This window comes from Salvia miltiorrhiza, chromosome 3 (assembly GCF_028751815.1).
Source record: "Salvia miltiorrhiza cultivar Shanhuang (shh) chromosome 3, IMPLAD_Smil_shh, whole genome shotgun sequence".
NCBI classification, from domain to species: Eukaryota; Viridiplantae; Streptophyta; class Magnoliopsida; order Lamiales; family Lamiaceae; genus Salvia; species Salvia miltiorrhiza.
Genome location: NC_080389.1, coordinates 43,821,803 through 43,843,826, shown reverse-complemented (window position 1 = coordinate 43,843,826; position 22,024 = coordinate 43,821,803). Strand labels below are relative to the sequence as shown.

General features: G+C 36.7%; 1 protein-coding gene across 6 annotated transcripts; it reads left to right on the top strand.

The window, feature by feature from the left end:
• Window positions 1-3,635: 3,635 nt before the first annotated feature.
• Window positions 3,636-21,899, top strand: LOC131015933 (uncharacterized). Of its 6 annotated transcripts, XM_057944451.1 has the most exons (27): window positions 3,645-4,021; window positions 4,402-4,482; window positions 5,470-5,607; window positions 6,219-6,329; window positions 6,415-6,465; window positions 6,567-6,667; window positions 7,889-7,982; window positions 8,557-8,688; window positions 8,787-9,050; window positions 9,150-9,228; window positions 10,563-10,651; window positions 10,737-10,820; window positions 11,327-11,401; window positions 11,496-11,543; window positions 12,271-12,366; window positions 12,507-12,736; window positions 13,823-14,138; window positions 14,220-17,355; window positions 17,453-17,532; window positions 17,730-17,810; window positions 18,352-18,423; window positions 18,497-18,602; window positions 18,807-18,861; window positions 19,426-19,554; window positions 19,647-19,764; window positions 20,865-20,947; window positions 21,238-21,899. In XM_057944451.1, exons 1-27 carry the CDS (start codon window positions 3,857-3,859, stop codon window positions 21,620-21,622), a joined length of 6,399 nt encoding a protein of 2,132 aa, XP_057800434.1. In that variant the 5' UTR covers window positions 3,645-3,856; the 3' UTR covers window positions 21,623-21,899. The 6 variants fall into 6 exon arrangements, with proteins under 6 accessions (XP_057800433.1, XP_057800432.1, XP_057800434.1 ...); XM_057944450.1 differs by having other exon boundaries at window positions 3,636-4,021; window positions 13,823-17,355; window positions 21,241-21,899; XM_057944449.1 differs by having other exon boundaries at window positions 3,636-4,021; window positions 13,823-17,355.
• Window positions 21,900-22,024: the final 125 nt, after the last annotated feature.

The following is a 22,024-nucleotide window of genomic DNA, read 5'->3' as shown; positions in this document are numbered from 1 at the left end:
TTGGAGAGAATTAACCCAAAGATTTAATTATTTATTGTATTGTTCACAATGTAGTTATCTTTTTATTAATTTTTATTTTTGTAGAAAATAAAATAAAAATAAAAATTATATTTTTTAAAAATAAATAAGTCCAATATAAACAATAAAATAAATTAAATTTTATTTTTATTTTAAAAAAATAAATTAAATCAATTTTTTTCCTATTTAACTAGTTTGTATGTGGCCACAATGTGGCTGCAAGATTTATTGTATGTATATACACATATGGTTGGGTTCCTGTATTACTGTGTCCTTAGGTAGTATGTAGTACTCAATCTAGACTACACATTTTGTACATGTGGCACACCAAAATTGTGACACGTGACAAGGATCTAGTTCAATTAGAACCTAATCAGAAACAGAGTGTTCTTGCGAACAACCTGCTCTGATACCAATTGTTAGGTCCGAAGGGTCTCGAATAGGTGTATGGGGGGGAATACACCTATGGGCTATTTTTCTCCTCTAAGACAGAGGGATCTCAAGATAGAGATCAAAATGAAACTTTACAAGCAAACTGTGACACCTATTAACTGAAAAGAGTTTTGATCAAACAGGGTTGACGACTGATACTGAAAACTCTTCAGTAAGGAGTTATCAGTTAAGTTACTGGAACTTAACTGATGGACGTAAGGGCTTCAGTCGAGTTTGCTAAAACAGAGATGATAACACTGTTCCTGACTATCAGAGGATAGATCAGTCAGACTGATATCATACGCAGCGAAAATACCTTTGTTTTGTAATAGCCTCGGTTGAGCACGTTGTTAGTCTTAGGTTTCTCTTTGCAGTTATTCAGTATTCAGTTGATCAAATGAAACAATACAAGTAAGAATGTAAAATTGAAAGCTGTAAATAACACAAAGACTTTTACGTGGTTCGGAAAATACTTCCTACATCCACGGTCTGTTGATCAGACCAACAATCCACTCCGCAAGTGCTTAACTGGTGCACTGCAAACCGAACCGTGTGCTTGCCGGGTGCACACAACCGTACCACTGAAGATTCCACTCTTCAGTACCCACACTTCACTCGTGTTGGATTTCTCACTCCTAGCACAACCCGTGCTAAGATCTCACGGAGTCAGAGTACCTTCCTGAACTCCTAAACACTCAAACACTCGACTCTTTCTCTCGAAAGGAGGTTTGAAAACTTGCCAACTATACTTCAAAGAACAAGTTCTTTGGAGCAAGTTTGACCTAGGCTTCTGGGTAAACAGAGGTTTGCCTAAGGTCTAAGAGAATGTGTGTAATCAGCAGTGACTGATTTTTGGCTTTGAAATTCTCTTATTCGATTCAAGCTTTGGGGAGGTTAAGCTTTTGGCTGAGAAACTATTTTGGCAGAGTTTCAGCTTATGTCGTTGAATCGGTGAAGATTGAAGTGATCCTCGAACGCTATTTATAGGAGAGGTCTTGAATAGATCCGTTGGCGGAGAACGTTTTCAAGATTTCTTCCGTTGGAGATCATTTCGAATTTGGGCTGAGGCTTCAATCTTCGAGGTTCCTTGTTTGGTGGGAACGACTATCTTGAAGAGCAGGAGATGTGACGTCTCTGATAAAGTAGCCACCAAATAGGAATGACCTCTGCAGAGAGGGATGATCCTGAGATCTCTGCATTTAATGCGGTTGTCCTTTTTGGATTACGTGGCTTCCTTTGAACGTTGGAAGTTCAGTCCGAGGAAGAATGTTTAACTGATACTTGGCTTTAGTATCAGTCCGCTGAGTCCACGCGGCACGCATTAAGTAATCAGTTCCTAACTGATTCTTCAACTGATACTTCAGTTGGTATCTTCAGTCTTCAGTCTTCAGAACCGCAAGCTAAACTAGAAATGAACTCTAACACTTGAGTTCAAACCGTTCTAGTCTATTACAATTAAGATCTATGGATTTTGGTATCATCAAAACAAGGATTATGATATTCCACAAGGTTCCCAACACACTAAATACATATTGCTTTAACTTCTTGAAGCCTTACATTACACAATAGAGTTACAATTGAAACATTTTTCTTTTAGATCCCATACCTGATTGATTAAACAATCTCTTACAACGTGTTTGGTGGTTGTATCAATTAGTTTAGTGACTATTGTGCCAGCCATTCTGTTTTTACTTGCCCTCTGTGTTGGTACCTTCTTGTGAAGGGATCTTTCCATCAAATAAAACAACACCATTGAGGTCAAATAGAGGCTTGCAGACATCATGCATAAATATTACTTTTGTGATGAATTTCTTGCTTTTGCAGATCTTATGTGGGTCTTTCTCCTCTGGGGTTAAAATCTGTGTGTGCCCCTTGAAATGTAGAACCATTTCTCATTGGCGTGCTCTATTTTGTGCATGGATCTGAATCTAAGTGTGTTCAAAATTATGTCCAACTCTAGAGCCTCTAATGAAAACCTAAGCCTAAGCAGTTTGTGAGGAGTAGTAAAATCGGGCCAAATTGCACTTGTTTGAGCTCTAATCAACCCCATTCATATACACATACCTACTATTGTTTTACTGCAATGTATACCTTATGCTAAGCTTTGAATTATTGCTATTTTTTTGAAGCACCATAGTTGAGATTAACTGCAAGTTGATCTGTACTTTTTTCTTTCTCAATCACTTTTTCCATTTGTTAAATGAATTAACTGACCTTCTCTTTTTTTGCTTCATTGCTGCATCCCAAATACGTTGATTGATGGAGAACTTTGTAGCAACTTCTTGTATTTGCCCCTTGCCTGGCCTTTCAATGATGGAGCCTTGAAGTAGGAATTGTACCAAGTTGTTCCTCTAACTTGTTGTTAAGTTTTTAGAAACTTTTCTAGGCATTTTAGAATAGGGTGAATCTGATGTATAAGGTCAGATTGTGTATTTATAGGGATCATAATCACATTTTGATTTTTTGCTTTGGGGGGAATTCTGAATTTTGGTTGACAAAATTTTTGCCTCCAAATTTTCGTTCACTTTTTGGTAATCTGAAATGTACAAATATGAAAGTTTGCAATTCAAATTGTTATGTTCTCGGTTTTATCATCATGTTTCAGCAATAATCATTTTCCTCTCTCCTATTGTTTTACTAAGAACTCACTCAAGTGAAATTTGGATTAATTTAATTATATGCAATATATAAATTCAATTTGTGTATAAAAAAATTTAAGCTTTGTCAAAAATTTAAATTTTAGGTGACTTTTGAGTTAAAATGGTTAAGTAATTTGTGTATTTTAAAATAATCTTTAAACAATTTTCGCCAATTCATTTTATCTACTAATTATACAATTCTTAATTTTCGTGCTCAAAAGTAATAAGACATTAATAACATCGGATGGAGTACTATTTTGTATTCATTTTGAAATAAATTAAAATATAATAATCAATTTAACACAAGTAGCATAGTTTATCAACATTTTATGAAATTAACCCAAATAAAACATAAAAGTATAGGGAATTAAGAATATGTTTTGCCAATTTAAAATGTAAAAATTGAAGATTTGTACACTGTAAAGACATGAAAGATTGCTATTGAAATGCAACCAAAGGAGTTGGGAGTTTTAGAATAATGCCACAGCTATATGATGGACAAATAATACTAGTATAATTGTATAAAATCTGTGTTAATCTTAATCTGATTTTCCAGAGTCCAACATCCAAACACGGTCTTCACATTCTTGATTTCTCGAATTCTCAAAATTGAATTTCAAGGGTGCCCCAAGACAAGATTTCTCTCCCAGTCCCAGTGTAAAAACCCCAGAGAATCCGCAGTGCCTGAATCATTGCCAACTTTCTCTCACGTATATGTACGCTTACATCTAAGAGAGAGAGAGAGAGAGAGAGAGAGAGAGCCGGAGATGGAGGTAGAGTTGGAGCCAAGAGTGAAGCCATTGGGTTACAAAGTGAAGGCGATGTCCAGAGAATCACCTGCACAGAAGGCTGCTCACCTGCTCGACACAGACCTCCGTAACCATTGGTCCACCGCCACTAACACCAAAGAATGGATCTTGCTCGAGCTCGACGTATGTTTTACTCATGCAAATTTGTTTCTTCTTTCCCCCTTTTAATTGTAGTTGTTTGTTTGTTGTACTATTGATTGAAGTGGTTTCTTGAGAGAAATTTGAGGTTGCGCTGAATTTGGGCTGCCTCGAAGAGTGCCAGATATGTTACTACTTGGAAAAAGGGTGTTGAAATTTTAAATTTGAATGGCTATGACTAGTAAAAGTTATGGTGTTTTTATTTTCCCTCCCATTTAAGTTCATTATTTGCTTCTTTGGCTCACGCCACCGGTAAATTCAGCTAGTAACCTGAAAATTTTAATGCTAATTTGTTATTGCCATCTTTATGTCGATTGTTATCCTTGCATTTGTTGTCTAATGCTTTCGTTGTTTCTTCATCATAGGAACCTTGCTTGCTCTCGCACATACGGATATATAATAAGTCAGTTCTGGAATGGGAAATTTCAGTTGGATTACGTTATAAGGTTTGTGTAGCATGAGTTTTGAGAATTTATACATACCAAGTATCTGTATATAATCTTCTTATTTGATTTGCACGTGCATGACTGTGGGAATTATTAGTACCTAATTGTGTAAAAATCTGACTTCCTTCTTTTTTACCCTCCCATCTTTTCCTTGTCATAATCTTTTTCTTCTGTTTTGTTAAAACTTCTTATGCATGAAGGATGAGGACTTTACCTAAGTGATGTTTTCATGTAAATTTAATTTTATGCCAAAGGTTGTTGGTATCATGGATCACATTATATTCTTACCCCCCCCCCCCCCCCCAATACACACACACACCACCACCACCACCACCAGCAATAGAGAAAGACTAGACATCTTAATTCTTACATATTGCCTTATTAAATAAATAAGGCTCATCCCACTATAGTTATTTCCTATATATTCTAAATGTTAATGTTTGTTTCTGCAATTCTTCTCTCTTTTGTCTGTGGTATTGTATGTAGAGCCATATCTAGGATGAGTTATTTATTTTTTATCCAATTTTGTGCTATATTTTATTTGGTCCCACTGACTACAGGGAAATGGCATTTTTCATGTGCTTCTTAGGTTTGAGTTTCCTGCTTGGACATCTCATCTTTCTCTTCAGTTTCATTCTGAGCACAACTCATTTCTGTTTAGTTGCCATGAACTTTGCATGGTAGTGTCCCCATTTGGGGGATATCAAGGACTAATCACCTATTTTGATTGCTTGAACATATTAGATACTCCTTTCCACATTGACACTTTAATCCTTCAGTTTTTAGTTTTCATCTTCAAATCTTCGGTCTGGCATCTGAAGTTTTGTCAATCGTCATGTCCTAGGCCTTTGGTCTCATGGTTCACTTTCTCGTGTGATTCTTAGAATGACTTAATTTTCTTAGTAAAGCTTCTCTTTGAAGTGGATTTTTTTTGCTGCAATGTTTTGTTGTTGCCATTTTCGCCCAATTTACATGTTCTCTCGACAGCCAGAGACCTTTGTTAAAGTTCGTCCCCGCTGTGAAGCACCTCGGCGTGATATGATGTACCCAATGAATTACACACCTTGCCGCTTTGTGCGGATATCTTGTATGCGTGGGAACCCAATAGCTTTGTTTTTTGTTCAGGTAACAATTGAATTTGTATTCCAGTTCTTCCTTCTAGGTGATTTATAATTCAGCTGTATTGTAAGCATTTAATTGAGATTTTATCAGTTGATTTCTGTTCGGTGTGCACTTGGTATGACTAAGATTTTTTTTTTCTTCACATTATTATATTATACTCCCTCCGTCCACGGAACATCTTCCTCGGTGAAGTGGACGGGTTTTAAGAAAAGTTAGTTGTGTATTTGGTGAGTGGAGAAGGGGTCCGTCCCATAAATTAGAAAAAGTGGTGATAGTTAGTGGGTTTGTGTGGGTCCATTAATGGCAACATATGTAAATATGTGAGAATTTTAAGGGTGATAGTTAGTGTGATTATGTCTGAAAAAGGAATAGGAAGGTGTTTTGTGGACGACCGAAAATGAAAAATTAGGAAGATTTTTTTTTTGTGGACAGAGGGAGTAGTTCCTTTTAGATGTATGCAATATGCTTATTCAATTTAGTTTTTGGACACATTTATCAATGCACTTTCCAGTACAGATCAATGTCAATCGTGACAGCAGAGGTGAAACCTATGCTGCTAATAATGTTGTGTTTATGTTTTAACTATCAGAGTACCCTATGCTTCTCAATTGCAGCTAATTGGGATTTCGGTTCCTGGTTTAGAGGCAGAGTTCCATCCTGTTGCTAACTACTTGTTACCATACATTATATCACATAAACAAGATGCTGTGGATATGCATCTCCAGGTGAACTAGCTATAAAATGACTTACATGGCTAAGACATTTTTCGTTATTCTATTACTGTTCTCTTTTCTAACTGTTCATATGTAGTTGCTTCAAGACGTCACAAGTCGGTTGGCAAGGTTTCTCCCTCACCTTGAGGTATAGATTCGGAATCCAGTTTATCTCATGAAAAGTAAGTTTTGTGTTGTAGTCTACTTGTAACTGAAGTTTTATTGCCAATATGGATTAATACTTTGCAGGCTGATCTTAATAGCTTTGCAGAAGCTGCAGAACCTACTATGCGTTTTCTGGCTATGCTTGCTGGTCCATTTTATCCCATCCTTCAGATTGCAAGCGAAAGGTACGTGAACCTAGCATATAGGTTCTGGTGGTTTTCTTTCTAAAGGTTTTAACCAACTGTACTTAATATCATGAGGGTTCTTTGTGTATCACTTCTGCTACAAATTCGTGCTGCTTCAGAAGTAGGTTGAGAATTGGTACTAGTTTATGTTCTTTACTGTTTCATCTGGCCATTATCTCTTATGATTTTAGATTATTCATAAGCTGATCTTCAATGTGCAATGTGCTTGCTGAAAGAGAAGAATGCCTTATTCAAGAAATGTCACGATTGTTCTGACACTAGGGGCATGGTCTATGTTGTCCGGGTTGCTGAAGTAGCAGGGCAGAGTCTTAGGTTGTGATCATACTCGATTTAAATTGAGAGTGGAATTTCAATTGATGTTATAGGTTTAATTTAAGTGGTTTTAGTTTCTTAAATTTGTATCTTGCAAACTTGAGTTGGTGCTTAACAGTGTGCATAGAAGATATGCTATTGAGTGGATATGCCCTGAGAAGCTACTTACAATATATAGCCATTCATGAGCAAATAGGCAAATACCTGAGCGTCCACAATTATTTAGTAGGGAAGCCCATGTAGTGAACTGGTTGGGTTAGAATCTTCTTGTTTGTGTTGAGTGAAGTTAAGAGAGGAGCACAGAGAAATAAGTTGTTAATGGAAGGAACATGAGATAGGCTATATGAAAATAAGTCATATTAGTGTATCTTGTATTAAAAGGTAGGTTCTGTCAAGGCTTCATTGATGATTTATTGGAAAAGAAGTCCTTCCTGGTCATTATAGTATTTGTTGCAACTTCAAAGTACCACTTAGTCACTCATCTGATTTTCCAATCTCCTGTACCCTAACCTATCAAAGGGTAGACTTGTGGCTGCTGACTGTCGACTGACATATCTTTTCTATGTTAAAGTACATGATTCCAATTTCTAAGAGGTTGTTTGACTCCCTCAGGATTTCTTTTCTCTCTCTATCACCAACATTCTCAAGCAATGGGAAAAGGACTTCACGTAATACTGTCTCTTCTGAACTCTGTTAGGATCTTTTCAGTGAATCTTTTTTCTTGACCTTAAAGGCTCGTGCTGAATCAAATTTGCTTAATGTTTTTCCAGCATTAAGTCTCTTGGACCTCAAACGACACCACTTTTTCCATCAAATTATTTCTAGACAATTTTGTAAGCTGTTCAGCATCTAAGCAACCTAAAAAAGTGTTTTTTTGTAACTTGACAGAGAGAATGCAAGGCTGGCTCCTAATATTCCTGATTATGAAGCTTCCAAGATCAATGTGTCGTCAACTGCCTTGACAGTTTCCTCGAACTTTGAGGTACTGCATTAGTGGTTCTATATTTTATGTTGGTGTTGGTGATGCCAGCTCTTCAATAATATGTGTGATTCCTGTTCTACTGTTCTTATTGGTAACTGTTTTTCCTTTCTGTACTCTTTTTCGAAAATTGCTCCACATGAAAGTCAGGTTCTTTTCAGTTCAGTTGCTTTGGAAACACCACAATAACGTTAAAAGATGAACATCTGTTCATATTTGTAGTTTAGCTACAACATCTATGAAAGTTAGAGTGTTGGTGTGTTTGTCATTGGTTGGATTTTAGATACATTGAGACTTCTGTATTGTGATGACAAAATAACCCCCCCCCCCTCCCAGAAGAAAAGGAAAAAAAGAAAAGAGTTGTGGGTTGTGTGTTAAAGCATTAAGACTTTCCTGAAATCATGACTTGGTGGAAAAGAAGGATGAGAAAATATTCTTCTGAATTCAGTAGTATAAATGCTCCTAGCAGTTTGTACTTGAGTTGTTTTTTATTGGTAACTGGACTTACATTTGATTCAATGTTTATTCTTCATGTGATTAATGGCTAATTACAGTTTTTCTCTTCTTCCTTGCTCAGCCAAGGAGGTCGCGGACTACATCCTCCGTCTCCTTACCTATATCCATGCACTTGGTTTTCCGTCCTGATGCAGTCCTTTTACTACTCAGAAAGGCTTATAAAGATCCCAACCTGGGGAGTGTTTGCAGGACGGTGAGAAATGCTTGTTGTTTCCTTATGTATATTCTGGTTTTCGTACAGTTTTGTTTCTCTCTCCTGGTTTCTTCTTCTGAGACCCACGATGTTAACAGGCATCAAGAATTCTTTTGAAGTTTATGGAGCCTGTGCTAATGCATGAAGTATCTGGTCTAGCTTCAGAGATTACATCTTCTGTACCTGATGAGACTTCTAAATCTGATCATCGTGATCCTATTTCATTACCTGATTACTCAAATTTGTTGGGGGAGGAATTTCAGATTCCATGTGATTCTTGGGACCTCACGTACCTAAATGTGTTAGATTCTGCAGCTGTTGAAGAAGGACTAGTGCATGTTCTTTATGCTTCTGCTTCCCAGGTTTGTTACATGAAGCTTTGTCTGTCTTGCATTGAACCTGAAGTAGTGATATATTCTATCAATGTGTAATTAACAAATACTTTGTTGTTCTTCTTTCAGCCATTACATTGTAGCAAGCTGGCTGAAAATACATCAGATCTTTGGCTGGCATTACCACTAATTCAAGCCTTGCTTCCAGGTCCTCTGCTACTACCACTTTTCTACCTAGGGTGCATTCACTTTGGTTGTAAATTATAACAAGAAAAGGAGGGATACAAAAATATTTTCCCTTTTAATCCCTCCTTTCTTTCCCTTTATTTCCTATAAAAAAGAATTTTACCCTTTCTTATTCCTCCTTCTCACTTCAATGAGGGATAATATTATCATGAGGTATTGGTGTGATAATATTATCCCTCCTTGGAGTGAGAAGAAGGAATAAGAAAGGGTGAAATACATTTTGATAGAAAATGAGGGAAAAGAAATGAGAGATTTAAAGGGAGAAATTTTGTTTATCTCTCCTTTTGTTGTGATAAATTTACAACCAAAGTGAACGCACCCCTAGAGTCAATAACCCTTGAATTAACACAGCCCTCAAAATTTCCTAGAATGCTAAACTCCTATACAGTTTTGATCAAACTAAAAAATATTGTTATCCTGTTACTATATTCTGTTTTTCCAAATAGGATAAGATTATCTTTCACTTAAAGTTTTCTAGTAGGTTCTATAGAGTTGGTTGGGGAGAAGGGTATGACTACTTTTTCAAGTGTCCTTATCTCTTTGCATCAATGCGTAATTAGTTCTTTTAGTTGTTTTGCACAGGTACCTCTTGTTATTTAACCATAGTATTTCCTCCTATAACATGTAATATGAATCTTTCTTGCACTGTGAACTTCTGAATGCTTGATTTGAGTTTGAAAGAATTGTAACATGATGTAAACAGAAATAAAGGCTATTGGCTGATGCTTTTGTAAATGTATCCATCTATATAAATATAGTTGTGGTTGAATTGAAAAAGCAGCATTGCATTAGTTAAAACTCTATTGTTAAAGTATAACTTGGGTGCTTGTATCAGACATTATTATGAGTCAGTTGAAAAAAGATATTTAGCTCTGTGGTTCTGATTTTATGTCAAATTCAAATATAATACCAGTTTCACTCAATTTTTATACAACCCCATGAAAGTAACCCAAAGAAGACTTGAAATCACAGTCTCTTTCTTGAATCTATTCTCCTCTAAATTGGTACCTTTGCACCATTTGCAAATAAAACCAACATATTACTGACATATTCATATTCACTTTTTGAGACAACTTATCTAAGACACTAAGTCATTATGAGATACATACTGATGGTATGTTTTTGACTTGTTCCAACTTCCAACTCAGGTTTCAGAAGTACACTTAAATGAATATTATTATTGAGTGTATAGTATTAAATTATAATGGCTTAAAACTTAAATAAATTATCATTTGGAAGTGTGTTTTAAACTCAACGGCATTTCTCAACACTTCTGTCCTTTCTGAATTGCTACAGCACTTCGACCTAATTCAAGCAGTCCTTACCAGATTGATGACAAGTTCTCTCTTTGGAAACAACCATTCGTACAAAATGCACTTTCTCAGGTATCAATGCTTTCTATGTGCAATGTTCAGCTGAATCATTTTTCAAACTGTAATCAATTTAATCTTTATAAAATTGTAATGGCAGATTGTGGCAACTTCATCTTCAGCGATCTACTGTCCTCTGCTTCGGGCTTGTGCTGGCTATTTAGCATCTTTCTCACCATCACATGTTGGTTATTGCTGCTTCTTGTGACTTGGGCAAAATTGATGATATTTTCTGTTTAAAATGCATAGGCACTAAGTACATTCATTGCTGTGACCACCTTCTTCCCCACCGTACTCGTTTTTCCATAGCTTGAGCACTCTTTAAGACCTTCATCTTTTAGGCTAGGTACCAAGCATAGGAATTGTACTTGCTGACTGTTCTGGAGTACGTTAATTTTTGAAACTTTACACTTTAACAACAATCAGATGCACTTTCTCTAGTCTGTTGATAAGATCACGTTTAATAAGTCTTTATTCCAAAGCCCTAGGTTTAGTTTCATATGTGTGATAGGTTGGTAAACTAAACACATCGATTAGTATAACATTATATGTTGACTTTATATAGCGAAGAGGATTGGAGGAGGAAGAAAAATTTCATTACTCCATAGCAACTGTATTTGCTTCTGCATTGAGTTCATAATATTAAATCAACTGAATTAACAGATGAATTTCTTTCGTCATAACTTGCAGGCTAAAGCAGCGTGTGTTCTTATTGATCTGTGCTGTGGTGTGTTGGCACCATGGACTGCTCAAGTGATTGCAAAGGTTATGTGAATTATCATGATTGAATGTGCTATATGGTTTTGTCTGCGTTACCCTTTTTTTAATTTGTTGTACTTTGTAATGTTCTTGATTGAAGGTGGACTTGACCATTGAGCTCTTGGAGGACCTTTTGGGTGCGATCCAGGTATGCCCAATGTTCTTGGATGATTATATATTGGTTTTATTGTCTTTGTGGCTTAGAACATGATTTATTATGCTATCAAGGTTGCATATGATATTGACTTTTTTCCTTTAAAGATTTTACTCCCTCCGTCCCACTTATCTTGGCAAATTTACTTTGGGCACGGAGATTAAGAATAAAGGGTTAAGAGTGTAAAGTGGGTAGGGACCACTTATTTTATGTGTGTAGAGATGGTAGGGACCACATACTATTTTTGGAAAGTGCCATTATAAATGAGACAAACTAAAAAGGAAAGTGTGCCAAGATAAGTGGGACGGAGGGAGTAATATTTAATTAATATCTTGGTTTTATTGGAAATTGGAGCTATCAAAGAGGTTTCATGCTAAAGATAGACTTTTGTTTCTCCTTTCTATTTCTGATTGCTTACTCTGACCAGGGAAAGAAACATGAATTGGGATATAGAAATATATCTTCTGTTCTCTGGTTTCTTGAAATGAAGTAGCAGACATCTATTATAAGTTGTTTTTTTGGTGTCTTTCGGATACCTTTTACTTGGCCTATTCCATATTGCTAGAGATAAGTACTAGACCTGGCCATTAGAGCAGTTCAAACTGTGAGTTGGTGTAACCTGTCTGTGCCCATTTGGATGGTCCTTTTAATATGACCACTCCTTGAGATGTGGATCTGTGATTCTTTGGGCTAATTTAAGCCTCTCTGTTATCATTTATAGGGTGCTCATGTTTCATTCTCCCGTGCACGTGCCGCCCTCAAGTATATTGTCCTGATGCTATCTGGAAACATGGATGATTTAATGGCAAAATATAAGGTAATTTTATCAGCAATATAGTTAAAAGTACAAAGTGTTGAAATTGCTCTAAGTTGTCTGTTTTGGATTCTGTTCCCAAACAAAAGAATCTTTTTCTAAATGTTTCTTTCACTGGTTATCTTGTTGATGGTGTGTTTCAGGAAGCTAAGTTCCAGTTACTGTTCTTGGTGGAGATGCTTGAACCTTACCTGGAGCCTTCCTTAACCCCCTTGAAGGGCATGATAGCCTTTGGAAACGTATCTTCCATTTTTACTGAAAATCAGGAAAAGAATTGTGCTACAGCAATAAATGTGATTCGCACAGCAGTAAGGAAGTCTGCTGTGCTTCCGTCATTGGAGGCTGAATGGAGGCGTGGGTCTGTTGCTCCTAGGTAATAGCATATAAGAATTAATTTATTATACAATTCTCTGGTATGCAGAGCTTTCTTTTTGTGAAAAATTGGCGCCTTTATTGTTTAATAATTACAAGTTTTTGCTTAATGATCTCTTCCTCTATTTGCTTTCATTTTAGAGGTTGCACCATTTTGTGAGTTAGTTGACTGTTTCTTGTCGACACATCTCGAGCAATCATAAATATTCCCAATTGTTTCTGGTTATAGAAGGAACTCCCTCGTTTAAGGATTGTCCCTGTATACTAATTTGATATGCACCCTATATTTAAAAATGCTGTATGTTCAGCAGGAAGTAGGTATGAATAAGAGTAATATATAAGAAGAATAAAGATTTTGTACCTTTTTAATGTGAAGGGACTAATCTTTGTTTGTGCTGTTTACTGAAATCAGTTCATTAGTGTTGCTTATAATTCACATAAGGAAATATTTAGCAATTTTCTTCTGTTTTATTGCTGTAGTTTATTAATTCCATAGTCTTTTCTGATCCTTTGTTTGGAAACTGGGTGGTTTTATGCTATTCCCTGTGCTCTGCCATACTTCTTCTGATCTCTTCTGTGTGCGTCCTTTTTGCTCTTCCATATCTCTTGTTTGGAAGGTATCAATTTACTTTCTCCCTTTTTTTTTTGGGGGGGGGGGGGTTGAGGTGTTCTGAGCCGTAATTTGTGTACAACTATTCAAACTACAGTTACTTCATTGTGAAGTTCTGCTACTAAATTTGGGATTTCATTGATTTTTGATATATTTGCGATCGAAATTATTTAGAGCACTCTTTTCACACAGCCATTTGTGAGAAACTAAGTATGGGGAATGCACATCACTTCTGCTTCTACTGGAACACAAGATTCCCTTTCTATTTGGTAAACAATTTGGATATTCTCTAGAAGAAATATTGGCTTCATACTTGGTCCCACAAGATTCCTCGTTCTAATTTCTGTTTTCTAATTTATTAAGACTAGATATTAGTTGTTGAAGTTTGTTTCTACCTGATGCAAGTTACGACAATCAAGTCTTCTTAACACTTTTTACAGTTAACATTGATAACACCTCGAAGTGCTCTGTGTGCAGTGTACTTCTTTCAGTTTTGGATCCTCAGATGCAGTTACCTCCTGATATTGACAATCGCAAGTTCCCTTCTCCTGGAAGGGTGGAGCCACAATCATTAGCTTCTCTGCCTCTTTCTTCTCGTCATGGGGTAATCTCTTCTAGGTCAAATAGCCAAGAGACTACCGATGCGAAGGTTGATATTACTGACACCATCGGTAGAGTGGATGTATTGGAGGATGCCAATCTTCTCTTTGCTCCACCAGACCTGAATAGAATGTCCCTTGTTCATGTTCCATCCAGCACAGACAAAAAGATTTCAGATTCAAACCACTTGAATGTAAGTTTAGAGGTCAAGAATGCCAGTAGTAAAAATTCAGTCAACCAGTTTCCAACTGATGCTGCACTTGATGCTGACCAGGGTATTGAATTCAATAATTTGTTGGCTGATTATTCGCAACTCACAAATTATAGAGATTGTGAGCTGAGGGCCTCTGAGTTTAGGCGTTTAGCTCTGAACTTGATCTCCCAGAATAAGCTTACACAGGAGAGTCATGATGTTGCCATAGATGCTTTGCTTCTTGCAGCAGAATGTTATATAAATCCCTACTTTATGATCTATCTCAAGGACAATTCATCTTATGTGAGCAAAATCTACCCCAAAAATTCTAATAATCATGGACCTACAGATATGGAGAGAATTTTCGGACGAAAAGATAACGACTTAAAGCTTGTGGCAGATATTGAAAGGAGAAGGGACAGAGTTGTTCTTGAAATCCTGATTGAGGCAGCTGGCTTAGACAGAAAATATCGCGAAGTGGCATCGGAGGGGGAAATCTTGGGATTGCCTGTTGAAGGGGGTGATGATGTTAATTTGTTCCAGCAGGATAATCTTTCTGCAGATGCGATTACCTTGGTTCGGCAGAATCAAGCACTGCTGTGCAATTTCTTGATACATCATTTGCAGAGGGACTCTCATCAGGAGCAGCATCCAAGGCATGAGATTCTAATGTGGTGTCTGCTTTTTCTGTTGCATTCAGCGACTAAATTATTCTGTGCCCCCGAGCATGTGGTTGATGTGATATTAAAGTTTGCTGAATCCTTCAACATGCATTTGAAATCCTTTTGTTGCCAATCGAAGGAAGGAAATCCACAGTTAAACCATTTTAAGCTGCATGAGGTGCAACGCTGCTGGATTCTCCTTCAAAACTTGGTCATTGCTTCAAGTGGCAATGATGAAAGATCTGTACTACCAGTCAATGTCAGAAATGGTTTTCGGTTCTCGAATCTGATTCCTAATTTGGTCTGGCTGCAGAAAGTACCTGCCTTTTCTTCTTCTCCTTTTCCAATTGTTAGGTATTTTGGATGGATGGCAATTGCACGCAACGCCAAGCAATTTCTGGATGAGCGTCTCTTCCTTGTTTCTGATTTGCCAGAGTTAACATATCTTTTATCTATATTCTCAGATGACCTCTCAGTAGTTGATAACATTGTTGATCAGAAAAATGTGGATAAAAGGATTGAGCAATTGAGTATTCACCCAGATATAAAATGTGAGGATGGAAGCAAAAATCTAGGCTGTGAAGATAGATGGCAATCTTTTCATGTTCTATATCCTGTAATCAGCAAATTCTTTCCTAGTTTTAAGGAAGACTTTATAGGTTTTGGTGAAACTATTTTGGAGGCAGTTGGCCTGCAAATGAAATTTCTTTCTACCTATATGGTGCCAGATCTAATGTGTTGGTTTTCTGATTTATGCTTAAGTCCCTTTGTTCAGAGTAAGAATACCCTTGCCTTATCCCAAGACAAGCCTGACCATTACAAAGGTTTTGTTGCCAAGAATGCAAAAGCCGTCATCCTTTACATCCTTGAAGCTATTGTAGTTGAGCACATGGAAGCAATGGTTCCAGAAATACCAAGAGTGGTGCAAGTGTTTGTATCCCTTTGTCGGACATCATACTGCGATGTATCATTTCTTGATTCGATATTGCATTTGTTAAAGCCCATTATAGCATATTCCCTTAGTAAGGTGCCTGCTGAGGAAGACTCATTAGTAGATGATTCATGTGAGAATTTTGAATCTTTATGCTTCAGTGAGCTCTTTAGAAATATAAAGTCTGCTGACACGAATCTAGATACTCCTGTGGAAAAAGGAAAATGCCAGGCACTAACAATATATGTTCTAGCTTCCGTTTTTGGTAATTTGTCCTTCCAGAGGAAAACAGAATTCTTACAGTCTGCCCTGTTATGGGCTGATTTTGCTTCTTCTGATGGAACAAACTCCTTGCCTGATTATATTTGTGCATACCAAGCTCTCATGGAGAACTGCAGAGACCTACTAATTGCTACTTCTAAAGTCTGGGGTATTATTCCACTTAACGTTTCTCCAGATTCCGATACTAGCATTAGCTCCGTTGATGGTTTTTCTGAGTTCTCCTCCTGGTTTCTCAATGATATATGCAATTCCCCCTCGCCTGCAGAGGTATCCGGAAACCATCAAGATGACAGTAAATCAGTTGCTGATGTCAATCAAAATGTTTGTCAATTGACTTTGGAAGAAGTAAAGACGTTACTGGAAGAACTAGAAGCCATCATTTCAAAACTCAGTCCGACCTTGGAACAGTGCTGGAGACTACATCATAAACTGTCCAAGAAACTGACACTCACATGTGCTGAATGTTTGTTATACTCAAGGTGCTTATGGTTTATTACTGATAGAGTTTCTGCCTCTTCAGGCGTAGAGGATATCCATCCTAGCAAACTTTCCGATGATGTGCAAGATATTTGGAGAACAAGTCTTGAAGGACTATCTAAAATGATCTTACTGCTTCAGGATAAGCATTGTTGGGAGGTCGCATCTCTATTAATTGACTCACTCCTGGGGGTGCCCCAGCACTTTTGTTTGGATAATGTGATTAGTGACATATGCTTTGCAATTAAGAACTTCGCTAACAGCGCTCCAAATATCTCTTGTAGAATATTAACTGACAAGCTGATTCAGTTGTTGTTGGCAAGAGGCATCCATAAGATCTGTCAGAATGAAGGCCCTCTGGTTGATCTTTTCTGTGCCATGCTAGTGCATCCTGAGCCTGAACAAAGATATATTGCACTAAAGCACTTGGGCAGACTTGTGGGCCAGGATGTTGATGGTGGAAGATTAATTTTATCCTCAACAACTGAGTCTATTATAGCTACATCAGATTTGCCGACTTCTGCTAATGAGCAGATTTTATGTGCTTTAGTTACAGCGACATGGGACAATGTAGCCTTGATGGCGTCATCTGATACATCACTGCTCCTAAGAACAAATGCAACATCACTTCTTGTCAACTTCTTACCATTTGCTGAGAGGTCTAAACTGCAATCGTTTCTTGCATCTGCTGACAACATTCTTCAATGTTTGACGTCTCTTTCACAACCGACGCGTTATGGCCCACTTACACAATTCTCTTTGGCGCTCATGGCCAGTGTTTTTCTTTATTGTCCATCTGAAGATATTTCGCTGATTCCGGAAAGTATTTGGAGAAGTATTGAAACTCTTGGAATGTCTAAAATTGGTAATCCTCACAGATTTCTGTTAACAAAATAATTATTTAAAGTTGTCAGACATAATATCTTAAAGTACTGCATTTTCCTTCTTGTTGTTAATTGTAGATAGGTATTGCACCAGCCTAGAGAAAAAGGCTTGTGAGGCACTATGTAGACTTAAAAGCGACGGGGAACAGGCTAAACAGGTATTGCAGTCTGATACGCATTATAAGATAATATCCAACAGGGTTCAAGATGGTATCTGGCTTGCAAATGCAATAGCCTTCAATTTATAAGTATCTGAATCTCCAGTATATTTTTTTTTCTTCATTTGTAAATCAGTTTTTACAAACCAATGTTCCTATTATATTTTTTCCTTCATATTTCTTTTACTTGGATGTAGGTCTTAAGGGAAGTGCTTTCTTCAAGTCCTCCAAAGCAACATCTCCCTGATTTTTTAACTATCCGCGAATCCATTCTTACGGTATGATTAAGTATTTATCCTGCTGTTTAGCTTATTGTCTTATCCTTATTGCTTACTGTTGTCTCTGCATTTGACTGCATTATTTTAAAATTAATCTTTGTGCTAATTTGTTTCTGTAAAATGAACTTGCCAATATGAAAGGCAAATATATGGAAGTCTACATTATGCGCAACTTCATATATCATAATTTGCTAAAAGATCTGGGATCTGTCAATTTAGTGGTTGAGTTTGAGGCCAAATGTTCTCTGTACTCCAATCAACATATATGAAAAAGGCAATATTATCTTGCAATTTCATTCTGAGGAATGCTTTTCTTTTGCCAACTGTCTTTCGTCATCTGTTCTTTAACGATAAGTACAGAGCTTCTTATTTTCTTCCCTCAAATTCAATTTCAATCTCAATCTCTTATTACAAACATGTACACAAGAAACAAACAATGAATGAATATTTAAATTTTCAAATGAAACTTAAGTTGAATTGTAATTTACATTCATACTTCTTCACTATTGTTCGGTCTCCACTTATCTTTCATTGATTGCAGGTTATTGGCAATTTAACCTCTGCCAAATCATACTTGGACTTCTTCTCAGAGGAAGCTGAACAGAAGCTCATGGTTACCTTTGAACCCTAACGATTGCGTATTTCAGTAAATTATACCACGTAATAATTTCTTATAATTCTTTTAGGAACTGGAAGAAACTGAAATAGAAATGGAATTTCTGCAAAAAGAGCATCCACTACCTGATTCGTCCACCAAATTCAAAGATTGGCGCCAGTTACCGTTTATGTCAGGTAATACTAGCTGCCCCTGATTTAGTTTTCTCTTACTGTAAAAATGACTACAAGTAGGAGGGGAAAATGATTATTTTTTTCATTAATCTATAAGATCAAGAGTAGTTTGTCCACTTGATAGTGTGCTACCAAGTAATTCTGTTATATGTTATTTGCGTAATGTTAAGTTCATTTAATTTTGACCCTCATTTATATTCCATGCAGCCTATTCGAAGGATGACCTTCGACTGCAACAGATTAAAGAAGGAATTAAATCCATGTACGTGCTGTTAATGCTTGTGTCATATGTGACTCATATCCATTCTTCTAAAACATTAGTGTTAAATGAAATATAGTATTTAATAATTCGCATACCTTTATCATTCTTTTTATTTTATAAAAACATGGTTTATGGTTCTAAATTTTCATTTGAATATGTTAAATTATATCAAATGCATAAATATATTATTTTTTCAGAGAATCAAGCAAAATATGAAATTAAATAAAAATAATAATATGAATAATGTAATCATGAAATTATTTGTTTACTTTGACAAGACAATATTATAAAACTTAATCTGATCTAAAAATATCATATATTAGATGTCTTGTCCTTTGGGGGTAAGCATTCCAATGACAATGGTGTTTCCTGATTCTAAATCATACTGGTTGTAGGAATTCTAATGAATATAGATTTTGATTGAAATTTTTGGTTGGTTATGGAATAGAATTTAACTAGTCATATATAACTTGCAAAACTAGTCATATACATCAATGGTTTTGAAAAATCAAGTGTGCCTCTGTAATTCTTATAATTACTGCCTTTTCTGGACTCTTTCACCAGAGAAAAGGCAAAACTCAGGGAAGAAATAGTCGCTCGGAGGCAACAGAAGCTTCTTTTGAGGCGTGCCCGTCAACAATTTTTGGAAGAGGCAGCTTTACGAGAAGCAGAACTCATTCAGAAAATTGATAGGTTTCATCTTTTTCTGGTCTATTATTATATATACATATAGTATAGTATGTGAAAATTATTTCTTGTGACAAATCTGCATTATGGTTTATCAGAGAGAGAGCGGATGAGGTAGAAAAGGAGCTCGAGAGACAGAAGTTGCTCGAGCTTGAGCGAGCAAAAACTAGAGAATTGCGGAACAATCTTGAAATGGAGAAAGAAAAGCAGGCTCAGGCAAGGATCACTATAGTAACCAGTTGCCGAAATGATCGTGCTTTTATTTTGATTTTACATTGCTTCTTTCTGGATATAGTAATGAATATGGAGTTGATTGAGGAGCCATATTGACATGTATCATTTCAATTGCCAACTTTTCTGCAAATCATCCTTGGAGCATGAGTCGTTGACCTCTGGGTCATTTGGAAATTTCCCCATGGAAAATATAATACTCCCTCCGCCCACAAAACATCTTCCTAAGGGGAGTGGACACGGGGTTTAAGAAAAGCTGGTTGTGTATTTGGTGAGTGGAGAAGGGGTCCCACAAATTAGAAAAAGTAATGATGGATTATTAAAGATTAGTGGGATTAGGGATTAGGTGCTTTAATTTAGTGACTAATGGCTCAATTAAAATAAAAGTGGTGGTCCATTAGTGAAAATATGTGTAAGTATGGTGGAATTGTAAGGTGATAATTAGTGGGGTTATTTCCAAAAATAGACTCGGAAAATGTTTTGTGGAGGGATGAAAATGGAAAATTAGGAAGATGTTTCGTGGACGGAGGGAGTTAATGATAACTTAATAGAATTGCTTGTCATACTGCACCTGATTATTACTAGAGTATATACTCTAAAGCTAATTCGTATATTTTAAAAAATTCATTAGAACTGCTAGCTTATAAACCATCTTTCGTGCATTGCTAGGCACACATCTGATTGTTGGGGCCTTCTGCCTGATTAGAACTGCCTGATTTCAAGCCACAGTGGCATCCTTGAGAAAAATCACAACACAAAATGTTGGTATATATGTGGTCATGAGTGAAGTACGATCATTTCACTAATTGTGATGAAATTTTGTCACCTACCTGGAAGTCCTTTCAATCCTGACCTAGATGTATTATGCTTTTCTATGTTATCTAACTTAATGTTTCTTTCTCTCTCTCTCTTGAGTTTTTCTCAGTTTTACAATTCAATAATGAGTTTGAATCAACTGAGTTTATATGCTTGATAAACTGGAGAGTTCAACTTGAACTCCTTTCTGTAATTGATATCTGTGTTTCTCAAATTTCATTTATTTAATCTCGTGCCTCTTTGACTAACAGTGATGAATTTGTATGTAGAGGGACCTACAGCGGGAACTTGAGCAAGTAGAATCTGGAGTCCGACCATCAAGACGAGAATTTTCATCCTCCGGCCATACTGGGTGAGTCTCTTCTATTTGAAAAGATTTTTGAGTCTGGTTCATTGCAGCAAATTTATTTTGCTACAATTTATTATGCCTTTTCTGAAAATGAGAAATTAATGCTCATGCAGCTACTGCAATGGTGTCTTCCATATTGTTATCCCTAAAAAGTAATTATGGTTGGGAACATAAAGATAGATAGTAAAGATAAAAATTCTATCGAGCATTTGTAGCCATGTAAGACTCATGATGAGCTTAAGCTCAACCGTTGTAGTTTTTCTCTGTGAAGTGACCTTTATTTCTTTTACCAGTAGAGCACGGGATAGGTATCGTGAAAGAGAAACAAGCAGGGAAGGGAGCGAAGGTAGCATAAGAACAAGTAGTCGTGGTGCTGATGGTGTTGCTTCGACCACCGCAGCAGCTCTACCTGGGAGGGGTTCATTCTCAGGGCAACTTCCCACAATTCTGCAATCGCGTGAGAGAACAGACGAATGTGGGAGCAGTTATGAAGAAAATATGGATGGAAGCAAGGATTCGGGTGATACAGGTAGTGTTGGGGATCCAGACATGGAGGGGCAGCCCATTAGTTTTGGATCTGGTCAGAGGCATGGATCAAGGGGTAGCAAATCGCGGCAGATCATTGAGAGGAGAGAACGTGATGGTAGACGTGAAGGAAAATGGGAGCGAAAACACTAGTGAATGTATAAAGTGTACAAGTTGGGTGTATTGTGTGTAAGCTGTATGTTGTAACATTAGGGTGATGGAATTTTCAAACCGAGGCTCTTTGGCTTGTATATTTTTGCAAGTTTTTGTATTAGTTTGATGGCTTTGATGGGGATTAGTTGTATAGTCTGGAGAAAGTTGAGTTGCTGTCAACTTACAATCCATCTTTACTATCCTTCGCCGTATGAAGGTCCGAATTAACAGCATTCTTTAGTTTCTTCACAATGCTTTAGTACCAGATTTTGATGCACTAAGTTGTGTTGACAGCATTTTCTCTCACATTTTGTTTTCAGCTAAGCTTAACACTTGATAGAATTCTAACTCGGATAAAATTACAATGTTCTAGCAAAACACAAATTGTTTGCTCTTATTTAA